Source organism: Podarcis tiliguerta, assembly GCF_965153285.1.
Source record: "Podarcis tiliguerta genome assembly, chromosome: 4".
In the NCBI taxonomy this organism is placed as follows: domain Eukaryota; kingdom Metazoa; phylum Chordata; class Lepidosauria; order Squamata; family Lacertidae; genus Podarcis; species Podarcis tiliguerta.
Genome location: NC_139537.1, coordinates 7615296 through 7636017, shown reverse-complemented (window position 1 = coordinate 7636017; position 20722 = coordinate 7615296). Strand labels below are relative to the sequence as shown.

Here is a 20722-nt window from a genome sequence, read left to right as displayed (position 1 = left end):
TTTTAAAGGGTGGGTTGCCGGGGGATCTGTCCAAAGACTTTTAGTACTGAAAATTCCTGTCTGGGAAAGAGAATGGTGAGGATTCTGGGGTGCTGTCCAGCACCTTTGCAAGAGAGAGAGAGAGAGAGAGAGAGAGAGGGAGGGAGGGAGGGAGGGAGGGATTCTTGTGTGTTTGTGTGCTTGTGTGTTTTCAGCTGCCTCTGAAAATGAGAAACCGTGTGCTTCCAAGAGACATTTTGGCAAGTGCATGTGAAGTCTGAGAGTGCAGAAATGGGGCTGGGGAACATGATAAGAACCCTCCTGGCAAGAACTCTCCTGGCCCAAAGATGGAAATCACAAGACATACCAACCATCCAGGAGTGGCAGGTGAAGTTGATAGAATACACAGAACTTGCCAAATTGTCAGGGAGGATCCGGGACCAGGAAGATCAAAGATACCAAAATAATTGGAGTAAATGTATTGAATATTTAAAGAAGAATTGTAAAGAGGTTAAGACACTAGCAGGATTGACATAATACCTCCAATGTATAACAGTATTATTGTGAGAATGATGTGCGTGATAGAAAGGGGTTAAATATACCAATTGTAGGGAGGGAGGGGAGTCGCGACTTGGCAGAGTCAAAGGGAATGTATGGTATTATTATGGTTTGTTGGGAAAGAATATGTCAGGAAAACAATAAAAATTCATTTTTTAAAAAAAAAGAGTGGAGAAATGGGAACAAACACTGGATGGAAAGTGTAATGCTGGTGGTCAACAAAAGAAGTTTCAAGACTCTCTCAAGGCAAATCTATAAAAAAAGTAGTATAAACACCGACAACTGGGAAACACTGGCCTGCGAGCACTCCAGTTGGAGAGCAGCCTTTACCAAAGGTGTCATGGGCTTTGAAGACACTCGAACTCAGGACGCAAGGGAGAAACGTGCTAAGAGGAAGGCACGCTTGGCAAATCCACACCGTGATCAACCTCTGCCCAGAAACCAATGTCTCCAATGTGGAAGGACGTGTGGATCCAGAATTGGCCTCCACAGTCACTTATGGACTCACTGTTAAAACCGTGTTTATGGAAGACAATCTTACTCAGCTACAAGGGATCACCAAAGAGAGAAAGAGAAAAGATTCTGAATGTAGTCTGCAGGTTCAATCCCCAGCATGCCCCTCCAATAATAATAATGGTAATAATAATTGTAATAGCAATAATTTTATTATTTATACCCCGCCCATCTGACAGGGTTGCCTGATCTGGGCAGCTTCCAACATATATAAAAACATAATCAAACATGGAAAACCCTGAGTCTCCTTGCACTCAGGTCCCTCATGCGGGTTTCCCATTGAAGCATCTGCGGAGGCCATTGAGAATGAATAGGACAAGGAGGGCCAGGGGCCTGATCCACCAGGAGCCTCTTTCTAGGCTCCTAACGCTGAAGAGTTTTCTTGGCAGGGATACTGGAGTGGCTTGCCGGTTCCTGCTCCAGGCTCAACATCAAAAAAACGAAGATCATGGCCACTGGTCCCATCACCTCCTGGCAAACAGAAGGGGAAGAAATGGAGGCAGTGAGAGATTTTACTTTCTTGGGCTCCATGATCACTGCAGATGGTGACAGCAGCCACGAAAAGACGCCTGCTTCTTGGGAGAAAAGCAATGACAAACCTAGACAGCATCTTAAAAATCAGAGACATCACCTTGCCGACAAAGGTCGGTATTGTTAAAGTTATGGTTTTCCCAGTAGTGATGTATGGAAGTGAGAGCTGGACCATAAAGAAGGCTCATTGCCGAAGAATTGATGCTTTTGAATTCTGGTGCTGGAGGAGACTTGAGAGTCCCAGGGACTGCAAGAAGATCAAACGGATCCATTCTGAAGGAAATCAGCCCTGAGTGCTCCCTGGAAGGACAGGTCCTGAAGCTGAGGCTCCAAGACTTTGGCCACTTCACGAGAAGAGAAGACTCCCTGGAAAAGACCCTGATGTTGGGAAAGATGGAGGGCACAAGGAGAAGGGGACGACAGAGGACGAGATGGCTGGCCAGTGTTCTCGAAGCTACAAACATGTTTGACCAAACTGCGGGAGGCAGTGGAAGACAGGAGTGCCTGGTGTGCTCTGGTCCATGGCGTCATGAAAAGTCCGGTACCACTAAAAGTTTAAACAACAACAACGCTGAAGAACCCAAGGGTTCTTGCTCCGGACCATCCCGAGCCGGCCATTGCATGGCGCAGCGCTTTGGAGACGTGGAGCGCTTTTTACGCATCTTGGCAATCGCCTTTCTTCCTTGGGAAGAACGCCCTCCCCCCTTGGGAAAGCCTCCCTCTACTGTCCAGGCCGGGAAGGGTTAAGGGCTGCTTCCTCCCTCCTCCTCCTCCCCCACCTCCCCCTCCCTCCCCTGCGTGCAGTGCGTGCTGACGGAGGCAGGTGATCCGACCGCATCGCCTCCCTCCAGCATCCTTCTCCGCCGGGCGCGCGACTGGGTGCGGTCTTCTCTCCTCTCTGCCGCAGCCGCAACCAGCGCGGCCGTCCTTGCGCCGCTGCCGTCGGATGGCGATGGCCGGAGCCCCGAGGCGCGCGGCTCTTTCGGAAGCCTGACTCGGTGTCTGCAAGCAGTTGAGCCGGAGAGAGAGAGAGAGAAAGACAGGCAGACAGACGGAGCGAAAGAAAAGAGGTGGGGCTGCAAGGCCGGATCTCTCCCCCCCGCCATCCATCACCCCTCCGTCCCCTCTCTCAGCCATGAGGCTCCGAAAGACCCCCCTTTCTCCTCCTCCTCGGGTGGGCGATGCCCTTTGAAAGCAAGCGGGTCTCCAGTCTCCCTTTTGGGGCTTGCCCGCGCCCTCTGCTTTGGATATTGGCAAATCGGATATAGGACAATTTCCTCTCCATCCCTGATCATCTTTCTCTTGGGATCTCTGGACCCTTCAACCGCCTACCAAAGGGAGAGGCTCCGGATTTGTTGGTCCCTCTTTTCTGAATGACTCTAGATTTTTATTATTATTAATTGCTGGGTGTTTGTTTGTCTTACTTAAGGTTCAGCCTCTGATCCAGCTTGGGTGCTTTTGCCAACCACACTTTGATTTTTGTGTGTGCAAAATCACTCCTGTAACATAAGGGAGAGAGAGTTGGGTAGCTACTGAGCTGGTGGCTCCCATTGTCTGTGTGTGTGTGTAGCTGTCTATATCTGGGGAGGGGGAGGGAGGTGAGCAGGTGCTCCCCAAACGTGGAGGGAGGAGTGGAACTGGACCAGGCTGCCAAGATGGCCTGGCCTTGCATCAGCCGGGCCTGCTGCATCGCCCGCTTCTGGAACCAGCTGGACAAAGCCGACATCGCCGTGCCTTTGGTCTTCACCAAATACTCGGAAGCCACCGAGATCCCGGGGACCCATGTCTTGGTGCAGCAGCAGCAGCAGCAGCAGCACCACCTGCCACGCCCATCCTCGGCCATCGAGACCCAGCCCTCTGCCCTTGGCGGGGGTGACCTGGATGCGGTTGCCAGGGCGACCTCTGCAGCTGTGGACCACGCGGCCCCGGGAGGCCACCACAAGCCCGGGCAGCAGCCGAAAGACCCGTCGGCCGACTCGGTGATGCGCCAGGACTACAAGGCTTGGAAGGTGCAGAGACCCGAGCCCAGCTGCAAGCCGAAGAGCGAGTACCAGCCGTCGGACACGCCCTTCGAGAAGGAGAGCCAGTACCAGAAGGATTTCCGTGCCTGGCCCATCCCCAAGAGAGGCGACCATCCCTGGATCCCCAAACCTATGCCCATTCCTGCGGTGGATCTGGACAAAGGCTCGAAGGAGAGGCCCGGGAGTCTGGAGAGGAGGAGGAAGACCCACGTGGCTCCAGAGAAGGAGGAGAGAGCGAAGGAAGAGGAGCCCAACCCCGCCAGGCCTGAAGAAGGGAGGGCCAAGAAGACCAAGAAGAAGGTCCTTGTATCTGAGGGCGACCCGATACAGCAGCAACAGCAGGTGGCAGCCGGGTACTCCACGTCGCTCGACACCAGCAAAGGACGGGCAGCCGTGGATGCTCTCAACCGGCAGATCAAGGAGGAAGTCACAGCCCGGGTGAGCACCTCCTCCTACAGGTAAGAAGCCCAGCAGGTTGACCCATACATGGTAGGACTTCCTGCTTGGTCCAGTCGCGTGGTCGGAGGTGGGCCTGACTACCAGATGGAGGGAGGGGGCTGGCCGAATTTGTGGGAGATGCTTGGATCTTTGTTGCCGGGAATAATAATAACAATAATTATTATTATTATTTATTTGTACCCCGCCCATCTGGCTGGGTTTCCCCAGCCACCCTGGGCGGCTTCCAACAAGGATTAAAAATACAGTGGTACCTCAGGTTACATATGCTTCAGGTTACATACGCTTCAGGTTACAGACTCCGCTAACCCAGAAATAGTGCCTCAGCTTAAGAACTTTGTTTCAGGATGAGAACAGAAATCGTGCTCAGGCGGTGCGGCGGCAGCAGGAGGCCCCATTAGCTAAAGTGGTGCTTCAGGTTAAGAACAGACCACCGGAACGAATCAAGTACTTAACCTGAGGTACCACTGTACATCCAAATGTCACACATTAAAAACTTCCCTGAACAGGGCTGCCTTCAGATGTCTTTTAAATGTCAGGTAGTTGTTTATCTCTTTGACATCTGATAGGAGGGCGTTCCACAGGGCGGGCACCACCACCGAGAAGGCCCTCTGCCTGGTTCCTTGTAGCTTTGCTTCTCGCAATGTGGGAACTGCCAAAAGGCCCTCAGAGCTGGACCTCAGCATCCGGGCAGAACGATGGGGGTGGAGATACTCCTTCAGGTCTACTGGGCACAACCACAAGGCGGTTCTCCTCCATAAGCCACATTGACATGAGGAAAATCAGAAGCTGCCTTATATACCACTGCTCCATCTAGCTCCCTATTGCCTACACTGACCGGCATCAGGCAAGGGAGAATCTCCCAACCCTAACTGGAGGCCCCAACAATTGAAGCTGGGCCCTTCTGCAAGCAAAGCAGATGTTCTGCACCCCAGCTGCTGCCATCACCAAAGGAGGTCGTTGGTAGGACCTGTGCTGTGCATGCAGAATCTCCCAGGATCCATCCCTGACATTTCCCATTGAGAAGATGCTTGACTACAGGGCTAGGAATGTTCTCCTGGGTATCTGAAGAGCCTCTGCCATTCAGAGTAGACAAGGCAGGTGAGTCAGTGGTCGGCATATACATGCTTGTGTGAATGGTTCTTTCCTTTTACAGCTTGCATTCAGATTAGTGAAAACCCTATTGGATTGTTTCCCAGATAAATAACTGCAGGGGCACATTATATATATATTTCTCCCTGGGAGTCAAAATGTTTTGGGCCAATTTTGCGTGCTGTGGGAGATAAACTTCTTTCCTTTTTTCTTCCTCTAACATCAAATGCAACAGATTTCATGGCTTTAGAAATAACAAGTGTCGACTCTGGTTCTGCCTCCAGAGCTGAAATTCTGTAAGAGGCTCTGAAATTTTGCCGTCCTTGAATTCTCACATGGACGGTACAAAATTTCACACCCACCCGGGACTGAATTTTTGCACCCAGAACCAAGACTTTGACATTTGCTAAGAGAATTCTCTTGGGTGTTCCTAATTCTGCCATCTATAAATCTCTCCCCCCCCCCCCCAAATTATATGAGGGTACATATATGAACTTGCAGAATTTTATATTTCAAGTTTATTCTGTGCCTTTTAAAACTTCTTATTGCTGTTATCCGTTCAGTTCCTTTCACAGGATTCATATATATTTTAAATCATCATAACCTCTGAGTGGTTTACATGAAATAGAAAACCTACTTTAAAATGACTGATAAGCTCAGATGTTAAAAACAAAATGAAACCGGCAGATTTTTTTATTTAAAAATAGAAACTAAAATTACACATGAAAATACATGTTGAATTGACATGTCTGAGTAGGCATGCTTCAACAAAAAAAACCCCCAGTATTAGCAGATCCTGAAAGACACACTGGCCTAATATCACTGGGCAGGGAGTTTCAAAGGACAGGCCGTAATACAGAAGGCTTGATTCCTTGCAAGGCCAGAAAGAAGATTATGTAGCCTTTGTGAAACTACATGTGGTTGGAGAGAGAAAGGGCTGGCAGGCTCAAAAGAACTGAGGCTCAGAAGGATTTAGGATTATATCTTTAGCCAAGGGTAGCAGGGTAGCTCTCTGAATCTTGTTCTACTACAGTTCCCATCATTCCTGACCATTGGCCAAGGCTGATGGGAGTTGTAGTCCACCATCTTCTGGAGGCTGCCCCTGTCTTAAGACACTTGACTAAGACGGCAGCTCCACTACATGCTTACCTGGGAGCAACTTGCCTTGAACTGAAGGGCGGTTCCTCGGGAGGAGACCTGCGCAGGGTTGCAAATCAGCAATCGACAGCTGGCTGTTTTCGGTTATGACCATAGCTGTCAACCTTCCCTTATTCCAGTGCCATTTCCCACTGCTTCCCGCTGCTATCCAGAATTGTTAGATATCCTGTAGACTGTCCCCGGGACAGGTGAGGCTGCTGATCCCTTATTTTCAAATCTGAAAGTTGACAGCTATGGTTGTGACCCATCTGTGTCTTAATCTTTGAATGCTAGTGGAATATTAAGTCTCGGGCGTGGCACCCTCAGTTCCTGGGGGCTGAGCAGGGAATGAATGGGTTGCAAACAGCAGATCAAGGAAACTTATTTCTTGTGTATGATGCTGTTATACAGGCAGCTTCTCACTTACAGAGGAGTTATATTCCAAGGCATCGTGCATTTAAATGAAATTATGTGTGTGTCTATCTATATCGATATCTAATCTCTCTATCGATCTATACGTTGTTGTTTTTTTATTAAAGGATCGCTCACAAGGGTACATGCAACACTTCTGTTTTCAATAATAATAATAATAATAATAATAATAATAAAAGTAATAATAATAATAATAATAATTTATCATTTATACCCCGCCCATCTGGCCAGGTTTCCCCAGCCGCTCTGGGCGGCTTCCAGCAAAATATTAAAATACAATAATTCATCAAATATTAAAAGCTTCCCTCAACAGGGCTGCCTTCAGATGTCTTCTAAAAGTCAGACAGTTGTTTGCAGTGGACAGTCGGGTTGCAAACGTGATCCGTGCGGGATTTACGTTCGCAACTCGCAGCATTCACAACCCGCAGCAGCGCGTCTGTGCGCACACTGCGATTTAGCGCTTCTGCGCATGCGCGACCGCCAAAACCCAGAAGTAACCTGTTCCAGCACTTCCTGTTTTCGGTGGTCCGTAACCCAAAAAAACGCAACCTGAAACGGCTGTAACCGGAGGTATGACTCTATTTCCTTGACATCTGATGGGAGGGCGTTCCACAGGGCGGGTGCCACCACCGAGAAGGCCCTCTGCCTGGTTCCCTCTATTCACAGAGTCCTTTCTCCAGTAACATTCGCTGTGTGTCACTGCTTTCATGGACATTGTGAGGTTGGGGGGCAGTATTAGATACTCGATGGTGGTGGGGGACTCGGTGCCAAATGGCTCCTTAAACTAAAGTTACAGTCACCAAAACAGTCTCGTTGCCATTTGGGCGGCCAAGACGGCTCTAAAGCCTCATTTTTCAAACGATGAACTGACTGTGATCAGGACTGGATTTAGGTTTGATGAGGCCCTAAGCTACTGAAGGTAATGGGGCCCTTTATATGTCCAGCTGTCCTTTGTCAACAACAAATTGTTGCAGTCTTTTTGTTGAATAAATGCTATATGGTAATTTATGGTAATTTAAGCCATTTGCATATGTTGCCGTGCAACCCTTCCATGCAGAATGTAGGCACCCTATATACAGAAAGAAGCAAAACAGTGATATTTTAGGGAGCAGGCTAGCAGGCAGGGCCCATGACTTACATCATAGGAGCCTTAACAACACAAAACACTGTTGCTGCATGTAGGTTTTATATTATTTATTTTTTATCTTATATTTTGGAAATGTAGACCCAGTTTTTTTCCTTTAATTTTTTTTTGGGCCCCCAAAAGAGTGGGGCCCTAAGCTATAGCTTGTTTAGCTTATACGCAAATCCAGCACTGACTGTGATTGATTCTCAGATGAACATCCCCCCCAAAATTGTTCGTAATACCAAAAAAAGGGGTTGTAATCCAAAAGTAGTTTGCAAACTGGGACATGCTCTTCCGGGTTTGACGTGTTTATAATACAAAACGTATGCAAACCAGACTGTTTGTAAACCAAGGCACCACTGTACTATTAGAAACATATAGAGGCAGATAGTTGTGAAATGATTGTGAGGTTTCGTAAGTTAACTGTTTATATTTGGACAACTTTTCTGCTGTACTTTATTGGAAGGAGAAAAATAAGCATTTCCTTAATAACAATTAAAAAAAATTGTTTAACTAAAACAATAACGTTATAGCATACATCTCCACGTTTGTTAACTGATGTGGTTAAGCAATTCAAAAAACACACACACACCTTAGACTGAGTTTTAGCACACAGGAAAAACTTAAAACTTCTGTAGCACACTCTTCTTCAAAAAGAAGCATCTGTCATAATATCTTGTCGTTAGAAAAAACTACCCCAAATAATCTTACAGAAACGTCTGGAAGAGCATGACATTGCGAATGTATTAATGGAAAATTTTAAACATTGCATACAAAGCCTCATGCTACGTAATTAAAAACAAATCCATATTTCCTGGTGAATAGCCTTTGGACTATAATGTAACTTAAATAGAAAACTATCTTTAGAAAGATTTTTCCACAAAAAAGCATTTTATTTTTTAAAAAAACTGATTTAATTTTTTTAAAAATCCAATTTAAATTTTAAAAAATATATCAGATTTTTATTATTTATTTTTTTAAAAATAATTGATTGATTGGTTGATTTTTTTAAAAAAAGTCATTGATTTTTATCCACCCTGACCAGCTTCCAGGCATACCTGCTGCTTTCCAAGAGAGGGAGATGCAACGTGAGGGGTGGTCATGGCTGTGTAGACCAGGGGTCAGCAAACCTTTTCAGTAGGGGGCCGGTCCACTGTCCCTCAGACCTTGTGGGGGGCCGGACTATATTTTTTGGGGGGGAAATGAACAAATTCCTATGCCCCACAAATAACCCAGAGATGCATTTTAAATAAAAGGACACATTCTACTCATGTCAAAACACCAGGCAAGCCCCACAAATAACCCAGAGATGCATTTTAAACAAAAGGACACATTCTTCTCATGTAAAAACACGCTGATTCCTGGACCGTCCGCGGGCCAGATTTAGAAGGCGATTGGGACGGATCTGGCCCCCGGGCCTTAGTTTGCCTACCCATGGTGTAGACGCACCGGCGAAGCCGAGCCGGTACTCCCACCACCCAAACGTAGTTGCTCCTCACCTCTTCCTTTCACCGTTTCTTGTTTCTGTCGCCCTTCTGTGTTTGAAGGCCAGTTATCGTTTAGCAGAAGACCTGGCAAATTCTCTTTCTGCCCTCGTCGGTCAGCACAATGCCGTCCCTGAAAAGCTGGGAAGCCGTCAAGTCTGGAAAACAGAAATAGAACCGTAGCTCTTCCAGATGCAGTTATATTTAATTAAAAGGGACGCCGTGAATCATCTTCTGGTTTTCTAAAAAGGCAATGTGGAGCGCTCCTCCCATTTCAATTAGCCGCGACTGTGTGCAGAGAGCCTTTCGGCATCCCTGTTCCTAAAAAGCACCCACACACCCGCCAGGGAAAACCAGGGATGATTTTCTGCTGTGTGGGGGGGGTTTTTTTGAGAAATTTTCTTCGTTTTTTCAAATGGTTTTGCTACATATCTTTAAGAAGTGGCGGTACGGTGTGTGCATGTGTGTTTGATGTGTGTATGAGAGAGAGAAAGGTCTTCTCCTTTCGTTAAAATAATCAAGGATAACCAAAATTGTGTGATAGTGTTGGTGCAGACAGCGCAGTGTTCAGAATGCTTTGCTGTTCTTAGTTTCAGTGAATGGAATCCACATGTAAAAATTAAGTACAGTAATTCTTGTCTGGAAAGGTGGTTGGTTGACCGCGGCTGTAGGAGCAAACATGGCAATGGCTTATTATTTCCCAGTATTGTTAATGCATTAAACCATGCGTAGGCAAACTAAGGCCCAGGGGCCGGATCCGGCCCAATCGCCTTCTCAATCCGGCCCGCGGACAGTCCGGGAATCCACGTGTTTTTACATGAGTAGAATGTGTCCTTTTATCTAAAATGCATCTCTGGGTTATTTGTGGGGCCTGCCTGGGGTTTTTACATGAGTAGAATGTGTGCTCTTATTTATAATGCATCTCTGGGTTATTTGTGGGGCATAGGAATACATTCATTCCCCCCCAAAAAATATAGTCCAGCCCCCCACAAGGTCTGAGGGACAGTCCCCTGCTGAAAAAGTTTGTTGACCCCTGCATGATAAAACAGACAAGATCTATGGGTCAATACGCACATTGACCTCCATTTTTTAAGGCTTTGAGTTGGTGAAAGTATTGGGGGGCGCTAGGTTGGGGAATGCTGTTTTTAAGCGCATCCTAGAAACAGACAACAGAGACAAATGTTTTTGCAAATGCATGCATCACAACTACGGCTGCAATGTTTGCTTGAATGCTTAGTCAATCGGTAGAGCATGTGACTTAATCTCAGGATTGTGGGTCCTAGGTGCATATTGGGCAGAAAATTCCTGCATTGCAGGGGGTTGGACTAGATGACCCACGGGGTCCCTTCCAACTCTGCAGTTCTATGATTCTAATTAGAATGATTTGATTAGATAAGATTGATTGATCAGATCTGGTTTGTTTGTTTGTTTGGTTAGATGAATTGATCTATTAGATGGATTAATCAACTGTCAATTGGTCAACAGGCTAATATTATTGTTACTTTTAAAAAAGTTTTTATTTATACTCTTCAAATGTCTACATTCCATTAATTTTACAATCATTTGAACATTTCAAGGTTTGACTTCCTTTTGTTTTCTTTAGCAAGCCCTGAAATTGTACAGTGAAGGCATCTGCCTGATGTCAATAGGGAGTCCCACAATGTAGGTGCTCCCACACTAAAATATCAATTTCTTAAGAATGCACAATAGGTATTGTTGTTGTTTATTCATTTAGTCGTGTCCGACTCTTCGTGACCCCCTGGACCAGAGCACGCCAGGCACTCCTATCTTCCACTGCCTCCCGCAGTTTGGTCAAACTCATGCTGGTAGCTTCGAGAACACTGTCCAACCATCTCGTCCTCTGTCGTCCCCTTCTCCTTGTGCCCTCCATCTTTCGCAACATCAGGGTCTTTTCCAGGGAGTCTTCTCTTCTCATGAGGTGGCCAAAGTCTTGGAGCCTCAGCTTCAGGATCTGTCCTTCCAGTGAGCACTCAGGGCTGATTTCCTTCAGAATGGATCGGTCTGATCTTCTTGCAGTCCATGGGACTCTCAAGAGTCTCCTCCAGCACCATAATTCAAAAGCATCAATTCTTCGGCCATCAGCCTTCTTTATGGTCCAGCTCTCACTTCCATACATCACTACTGGGAAAACCATAGCTTTAACTAGACGGACCTTTGTTGGCAAGGTGATGTCTCTGCTTTTTAAGATGCTGTCTAGGTTTGTCATTGCTTTTCTCCCAAGAAGCAGGTGTCTTTCAGTTTCGTGGCTGCTGTCACCATGGGTATTATGTGGCACCTATAAATAACGATTTGCTTGGATAAGACTTACTTGGGTTTGCTCCTTTGCTTCTCAGCTGTGGAGGCTGCACACCAGCCAAGCTGCAAAACTCTCTGATCTTGAGATCTGGGAGAGATTCTGGTGGGATTGGTCACTGGCTCAGTCTAAGGCAGCTTCACGGGTGTGGAAGGGGATGGGTGGGAAAGGCAGGTGAAAGCATTTGTGCTGTAAAACGGGCAACCTGTAAAACAATATTATATCGTTTGCATTTAAGCGTTTATGCTTTACACAACGAAAAGGCCAGAGGGATTTCAGGTCTAATGCAATAAGACTGCTGGTGCGGATGGTGACAAAAAAAGGGACAGTTAAACACAGTGGATAATATTTTTAAATATACACACACACACAAATCAAATCCCTGTTTAGGGAAGCTTTTAATGTTTGATGCATTACTGTATTTTAATATTTTGTTGGAAGCCTTCCAGAGTGGCTGGGGAAGCCCAGCCAGATGGGCGGGGGTATAAATAATAATAAATAATAAATAATAAATAATAAATAATAAATAATAAATAATAATTATTATTATTATCAAAGACAGTCCTTGTGGTTTCAGTAGATGTTATGTCCAAGTTAGGATGCTATATCCTCACTATGTTGAATGGACCTGTTGGATGTGACTATTTAGATCAGGAACGCCCAGACTCTGTGCTGGTGCCAAGAGCAGGTCAAGTAAGGACTCGCATGGCTTCATTGAAGCTAACTATTTATGCAAAGAAACAAGCAGCTCAGTAGGCCAGACCTTGGGAGCACAACTCTGTCCGGTCGATCTTGCCTTGATGCCACAGTTCCCTAAATCTCCTTCTCCCCTAGATCCTTCCCAAGCAATCTGAGACTTTGCTGCCTTGTGTGTCTCTCCTCCAACCTCTTCATACCACCTCTGGTCCTAGGAGACCAGTGGGGGTGGGGACTGGTTGCAGCAGGAGGGGGAGACCCCAGCTTCTTCTGCAGCCTGCTTCTTGGTCTCCCTCCTCTCCTGCCTCCTCTTCTGCCTCTGATTCTGCACTGCTCTCTGCCACAGTTTCTTCCTGCTCACTAAACCCTGTTACTTCTTCAGCTTCCAACACCTTCTGCTCCCAGTCTTCTCCTTCTTTTCCCTCTGAATACTCATAGTTGCCTCACCACCAATCCCTGGGCTCTGAGCCTTCTTCCCTTGGGGGTTCCCCAGCTGGTTCCTTCCATCATTCTCCAGCCAGTCTGTGACAGCTGGGGTCACAGGCAGGCCCAGACAGAGGGGGGGGGGCGCATATGGGCCACTTGGCCCAGGCCTTCGATTCCAAAGGTCCTTGGTCAGCATATTTATCTATATTTTCCATTTTGTCTTTATGTGCAGATACGGTTCAAGCCTTGAAATAAAATTATTTGTCATCATAACTTTTGCGAAAATTATTTATAAACTTACTTATTTATAAGACCAGTTATCCCCAGGGCAAAAAAGGGGGGCACATAATAATAATAATAATAATAATAAATTTTATTTATATCCCGCCCTCCCCAGCCGAAGCCAGGCTCAGAGCAGCTAACAACAATAAAGCAGTACAAAAGTACAGCACAAACAACACTCTAAAATCATTCATTATAAAATTAATTAATTCAAGCCACTGGCAACCATTGGGCCAGAGCTCTGCGAAGATTGCCAATGGAGGGAGTCAGGCTGTGCCCTGGCCAAAGGCCTGGTGGAACAGTTCTGTCTTGCAGGCCCTGCGGAAAGATGTCAAGTCCCGCAGGGCCCTGGTCTCTTGTGACAGAGTGTTCCACCAGATCGGAGCCACGGCCGAAAAAGCCCTGGCTCTAGTTGAGGCCAGCCTCACTTCTCTGTGGCCAGGTTATCTACCTGGCCTGGGCCTGTGCCTGGCTCTGCAAAGCCCTGGCCACAAGGAACCTGGTTATGATGCTTGGACACATAAAAGAATGAAATAGTGAAAGGTTTTGGTGAACTCAATGTCCCTGGCAAAGAGGAAGCCTCCTGTTATGTCTCTGTATGCTCTGTGGCCTCCCCCCCCCTTCCATCAGCTGGAGATGAGTCTCTCTCCAACCAGTGTAATCCAATTCAGTGATGTAGCAGAATTAAAGGTAAGGTAAATGGACCCCTGACCATTAGGCCCAGTCGTGACCGACTCTGGAGTTACGGTGCTCATCTTGCTTTACTGGCGTACAGCTTCCGGGTCATGTGGCCAGCATAGAATCATAGAGTTGGAAGAGACCACAAGGGCCATCGAGTCCAACCCCCACTTCTGGTGAACCAGAGCAGTACACAGAAACACTGTTTACCTTCCTGCCAGAGCAGTACCTATTTATCTACTTGCACTTTGACGTGCTTTCGAACTGCTAGGTTGGCAGGAGCAGGGACCGAACAATGGGAGCTCACCCCATTGTGGGGATTCGAACAGCCAACCTTCTGATTGGCAAGTCCTAGGCTCTGTGGTTTAACCCACATTGCCACCCGCGTCCCGTAGCAGAATTATCTTACCTTTAAAAAAAATATTTCCACTGTATCTCTGTGTTGGTTCCTCCCGTGGGCTTTCTGAAGAGGCACACCCAGATCGGCAACTCACATAGAGAGAACGGAATTGGCCTCCTCACTTTTACACACCCAGGTGCACTCCTGTTTTAATTCAGGGGGAAAAGAGTGTGCCTCAGTATCGGAAAAGGTTCTTCGCAGATAGCGAGAGATTTGAACCTGCATTTTCTAGCTGGTTTCGTTAACCACTGAATTTGCTCGTTAGGTGTCAGAAAGAGTAGAATGTTCCTTTTTGGTCCACGCTGCAACCTTTGCAGCTGCCTGGTTAATGAAATCCCTGCTGCTTGATGAATAATACCCAAGTCCTGCTCACTTTCATTAATAATAGCATTGTCTGGCTAATCTCTGGATAAACATCTTAGCTCTTCTTTGGATACTATTTTGAGGATCCAAGTACCTGCCTGATATCCTGGCAGCTGAGCTTTGCAGGACATCGTGAGCACAAGCCAACAGAGGAGCTTTTAGAAATACAACAATTATAGCCCGTGCTTAAAGCTTAATGCTCCTGCCAAATCTTTGACATGGTTTGCCTCTTCTCTCCCTCACCACTGTGGCCAGTGCACAAAACTCTTCTTGCATATGCTTAATAATAATAATAATTTATATCTCACCCATCCGGCTGGGTTTCCCCAGCCACTCTGGGCAGCTCCCAATAGAATATTAAAAACACGATAAAACATCAAACATTAAAAACCTCCCTAAACAGGGCTCCCTTCAGATGTCTTCTAAAAGTCAGAATAGTTGTTTATTTCCTTGACATCTGGTGGGAGGGTGTTCCAAAGGGCAGGTGCCACCACCGAGAAGGCCCTCTGCCTGGTTCCCTGTAACCTCACTTCTCGCAGAGAGGGAACTGCCAGAAGACCCTCGGTGCTGGATCTCAGTGTCCGGGCAGAACGATGGGGGTGGAGACGCTCCTTCAGATCTACTGGGCCGAGGCTGTTTAGGGCCATTTAAAAATAAAACCTACATTAAAAAAAAAAAGTAAAGGACCCCTGACAGTTAAGTCCAGTCGTGAACGACTCTGGGGTTGCGCCGCTCATCTCACTTTACTGTCCGAGGGAGCCGACATTTGTCTGCAGACAGTTTTTCTGGGTCATGTGGCCAGAATGACTAAGCCGCTTCTGGCGAAACAAGAGCAGTGCATGGAAACGCCGTTTACCTTCCCGCCGGAGTGGTACCTATTTATCCACTTGCACTTTGACGTGCTTTCGAACCGCTAGGTGGGCAGGAGCAGGGACTGAGCAATGGGAGCTCACCCCGTCGTGGGGATTCGAACCGCTGACCTTCTGATCGGCAAGTCCTAGGCTCTGTGGTTTAACCCACAGAACCACCCGTGTCCCATTTTAAGTTAGAGCTTAATAATTATTTCATCTTTGATATACTTCTTCTTAATTGTATTTCACTATTAATATACTTCTTAATTTCATTTCAGTTCAACAATTACTTTGATAAAATACATATTTTGTTTTGCGCAAATGGCTTGAGATGCCTATTAGGTCCATAAACTACCATAGAGCTTTTATTCAACACAAAAAACAGCCACCATTTGTTGTTGACAAAGGACAGCTAGACATATAACGGGCCCCATTACCTTCAGTAGCTTAGGGCCTCATCAAACCTAAATCCGGCCGTGTGTGTGTGTTTATGTGTGTGTAGGGGTAGGGAACTTGCTGAGCCCACACCCATCCGTGCACCGCAAATTTATTGCCAGGTAATTACTTGTCTGCTCCAGTTACTGCGATGTGATGCAGTTGGGGAAGAAGAGGAGGACGTGTGCAGGCTTGCATTATATCACGGACGCTCCACTCCCCTAAAGTGCTTTGCTGGCAAGCACTCTGGGCTCAGGTGTGCAGAGGTCAGCACAGTAGCTCAGAAAGGGAGGGGGGAAATGGATTGAGCCCCTCGCTTGGCTTCAAGCCAAATGAGAGAATGTCGAGCGCAGCTTTTGAAGCATCCAACCTCTGCGTTGTTAATGTAAGTATAACATAATATATAGCTGGAAAAGGAGATGGTGTTGGACATTCAGAGGAAGAGAGGACAACTAGCCCCGCTGTACATCGGGGAGGGCTGTGTGGAGAGAGTCTCTTCCTTTAAATTCCTAGGAGTTTATCTCAGTGAAGACCTTACATGGAAAATCAATACAACCCAGGTGGTTAAGAAAGCCCAACAGAGACTCCATCTCCTCAGATATTGTGAAAGAATGATGTCAATCAACATTTGATGATCTCCTTCTACCGGTCCACAATAGAAAGTGTCCTTTCCTACTGCATCACAGTGTGGTACGCTGGTTTGACATCATCTGATAGGAAGTGCCTACAGAGGGTGGTGAATACAGCACAATATATTATGGGCTGTCCCGTGAATCCGCTGGATGAAATAGTGGAAGAACATTGCCTCAGGAGAGTGAGGAAAATTCTCAGGGATGATTCACACCGTGGTCGGCACTTTCTTGATCTCCTGCCCTCAGGCAGAAGATAAAGAAGCATGATTAGTCGCACCAACAGGGTAAAGAACGGCTTCTATCCGTGGGCTGTTAGGCTGCTGAATGAAAAGATAACAACAGGGCGACTGACTTTTGGGTTTGGTGTGTGTGTGTGTGTGTGTGTGTGTGTGAGTAAACGAGTGGAATTAAGACTAAGAGAGCTGAGTGGGGGGGCTCGTGTAATCTCACTGTATACAAGTTGTACAAGTGACAATAAAGTATTTCAATTCAATAACATAATATATAGCTAGAAAAGATAACAAATGGATTCAGGGGGCCCTTTTCAGGTAGAATCATAGAACTGTAGAGTTGGTAGGGACCCTGAGACAGGAGCGTACGAAGTGGGGGGCAGAGGGGGCGGGCTGGGCCAGGTGCCACTCTGGGGTGTGTGGGTGTGGGTGTGAGTGGCAAGATGGCCCCTTCCTCCCCCCAGCTGTAGAGCGGCCAAGGGTGTGCACAGTTAGTATGGGCGCTGCTCGCACAGCGTCCATATGGGCTGCCGCGCGGGCGCACTCTCTACAGGATGCCACACGTGTGCACTCCGTACGGATGCCACGCGGGCGCCACTGGGCGGTTTGCCCTGCCCTGCCCTGCCCCTCGGCGTCCCCCCCCCCAGGTGCCAGAGATGGTTCCTCTGCCACTGCACTGAAAGTCATCTAATCCAACCCCTGAAATGGAGGCTCTGTATCCTTTCCTACCCCCAGTCCTAAGGACCCAAAAACACCTCCTGCCACATTCCTCTCTAAACATCATTTATTCAACAGATACAGAACGAACATATTCCATTCCTTATCATTCCACTTCCTGCCTTTCTATAGCTTTCTTTTGCAGCAGTTACTGGGTTGTGTTCATTTTCGTTTTTATTATGTATTTTGTGCTTTTATATTGTGGCTTTATGTCGTAATGGCCCTGAGACCTGCAGGTATAGAGCAGTATACAAATTTAATTAATAATTTGATGCTGTTGTTGTAATGGCCCTGAGACCTGCAGGTATAGAGCAGTATACAAATTTAATTAATAATTTAATGTTGTTGTTGTAATGGCCCTGAGACCTGCAGGTATAGAGCAGTATACAAATTTAATTAATTTGTTGTTGTTCCTTGGCTACTGAACATGCTCAATCTTCAGTGACTTCTCCCTCTGATTATCATTTTTAAACTTTCCAATCATGGGGGTTCCCAGTGCTGAGACCTCCTCCTTGCATCTCAGTGGCCCCGGGGAGGGGGTGGTCCATTGGGGCAAATGCAGCTCTGACCCACTAACCTCATTCTTCGCTCGCCAGTCTTTGCCTGCCTGCCTTCCTCCTATCTTCCTATCAGCTTCCTCCTCCATAGGCTCACCTTAGGACTTTATAGAAGGAAGAGGACGGGGACAACGCTAGAATTACCGTATTTTTTGCTCTATAAGACTCACTTTTTCCGTCCTAAAAAGCAAGGGGAAATGTGTGTGCGTCTTATGGAGCGAATGCAGGCTGCGCAGCTATCCCAGAAGCCAGAACAGCAAGAGGGATTGCTGCTTTCACTGCGCAGCGTTCCCTCTTGCTGCTCTGGCTCCTGAGATTCAGAATATTTTTTCGCCTTGTTTTCCTCCTCCAAAAACTAGGTGCATCTTGTGGTCTGGTGCGTCTTATAGAGCGAAAAATATGGTAGTTGCCTCTGCCAGTCATTGGCTCTGGTTCTGCTTATAGAATTATGGAACTGCAGAGTTGGAAGGGGGGTCCCAGGGTCATCTAGTCCAACCCCCTGCAATGCAGGAACTTCAACTAGAGCGTCCAGGACAGATGGCCATCCAACCTTGCTTAAAAACCTCCAAGGAAGGAGAATCCACAACCTCTTGTGGGAGTTTGTTCCATGGTCAAACAGCTCTTACCGTCAGAAAGTTATTCCCGATGTTGAGTCGGCATCTCCTTTCTTGTAACTCGAAGCTGTGGGTTCCGGTCCTACCCTCCAGAGCAGGAGAAAACAAGCATGCTCCTCCTTCCATGGGACAGCCCTTGAGATATTTGAGGATGGCTGTCACGTCTTCTGTCCATCTCCTCTTTCCCAGGCTAAACATGCTTGGCTCCTTCAACCATTCCTCATCAGGCTTGGTTTCCAGACCCTTGATCATCTTGGTTGCCCTCTTCTGCACACCTTTCAGGCATCTGGAGGTATCTGGTTGGCCAGCTCCCTCAACCGTTCCTCATCAGGCTTGGCTTCCAGACCCTTGAACATCTTGGTTGCTCCTTGCCTTCTTCTCCACCAATCACAGCGGTGACCAGCCACCGCTGGCTACAATCTCTAGGCTCTTTTTGTCGGCCCTCACCACTCATGCTCACAGCTGTTCCCCAAGATAGCTGCTACTTGAACCCTCCGTCATTTTCCTTCGGGTTCTTTCCCGTTAACAAATCCACAAGCAGAGTAAGATCTCAGGCACGGAGGAGGAAGGATGAATAATAGTTTTGGTGCGGTGTGCGGGGGTGAAAATTACTTTTCAGAGGCTTGCAGAACATGCAAACAAATAAACATACACTCCTAAGGAGTGGGTGTAATTAAAAGCTTATTGAATGCCAAATCAGGCCACATCTCAGGTCCTGTTACTTGCAGATCACAGCTGCTTCACAAACTCTCACAAAAACCAGTCACTTGCTGGCCCTCATTTTTGTGAATGAGTTTGGCCCACCCTGCTTTTCCCAGACCTGTGAAACTCATTCTTGTGAATGGGCTAGTCACACGCCCCTGTGTTTCCAAGCTTGTCGCGTTCTTGCGTTTTGAATATGGCCTTATTGAATTCTACAACCTATTCCCTTCCCCCATGCTATGAAACCTGCATTTTCTTAAATCTGGCAATGAAGACCTCCAAAACGACATCATCGGTGATTGATGTGAGCTTTCCAGGAGCTGCTCAGATCATGGCAAATCTGTGTAGCCAACATGTAAACTTTTGCAAAATTCCTGCCTGCAAACTGTAGCTCTTATCTAGAGTCGTGCAAGAGGACATTGCAATGTTTTAGAGAAGAGCTGTCCAGACCAGGGGTCAGCAAACTTTTTCAGCTGTGGGCCGGTCCACCATCCCTCAGACCATGTGGTGGGCCGGACTATATTTTTTTGGGAGGGGAAATGAACAAATTCCTATGCCCCACAAATAACCCAGAGATGCATTTTAAATAAAAACACACATTCTGCTCATGTAAAAACACCAGGCAGGCCCCACAAATAACGCAGAGATGTATTTTAAATAGAAGGACACATTCTACTCATGTAAAAACACGCTGATTCCTGGACCGTCCATGGGCCAGATTGAGAATCATAGAATCATAGAGTTGGAAGAGACCACAAGGGCCATCGAGTCCAACCCCCTGCCAAGCAGGAAACACCATCAGAGCACTCCTGACATATGGTTGTCAAGCCTCTGCTTAAAGACCTCCAAAGGAGGAGACTCCACCACACTCCTTGGCAGCAAATTCCACTGTCGAACAGCTCTTACTGTCAGGAAGTTCTTCCTAATGTTGAGGTGGAATCTTCTTTCTTGTAGTTTGGATCCATTGCTCCGTGTCCGCTTCTCTGGAGCAGCAGAAAACAACCTTTCTCCCTCCTCTATGTGACATCCTTTTATATATTTGAACATGGCTATCATATCACCCCTTAACCTCCTCTTCTCCAGGCGATTGGGCTGCATCCGGCCCCCGGACCTTAGGTTGCCTACCCTTTGGTCCAGACTGTCGGGAGCAGTAAAAGCTATAGATTCGGTGCTTTCTGCCGCTGTGGCAAGGTCCTCACAACATAACACATGATACAAAATTCTTATCACAGAATCATAGAATTGTAGAGTTGGAAGAGACCACGAGGATCGTCTTGTCCAATTCCCTGCATTGATGGAATATGCTTCTGTCCCATACAGGGATCGAACCTGCAACCTTATCAGCACCACGCTCTAACCAACTGAAATGTGTCCAAAGATGCTTGTACCTTAACTCTCTCATTCATTTGCTCCAGGTGGGCCTGTGGTCCTTCAGATGGCCTCTGACTCTCATCACCTGTCCCCACCCACCAAAGCCATTGCCCAGGAAGAAGATG

The 20722-nt window shown here is 47.0% G+C and overlaps 1 protein-coding gene and 1 long non-coding RNA gene across 2 annotated transcripts in view; one reads left to right on the top strand and one right to left on the bottom strand.

The window, feature by feature from the left end:
* LOC310675839 overlaps positions 1–20362 on the bottom strand; it is a 324788-nt gene extending 304426 nt beyond the window's left edge. The window contains exon 1 of the long non-coding RNA XR_014510216.1: positions 20352–20362. This is a non-coding gene — a long non-coding RNA (uncharacterized lncRNA). The remainder of the gene's footprint in view (positions 1–20351) is intronic.
* Positions 2385–20722, top strand: part of MAP6 (microtubule associated protein 6) — a 60375-nt gene continuing 42037 nt past the window's right edge. The window contains exon 1 of the mRNA XM_083436626.1: positions 2385–4060. Within this exon, the coding sequence (XP_083292752.1) occupies positions 3237–4060 (824 nt within the window). The 5' untranslated portion in view covers positions 2385–3236. The remainder of the gene's footprint in view (positions 4061–20722) is intronic.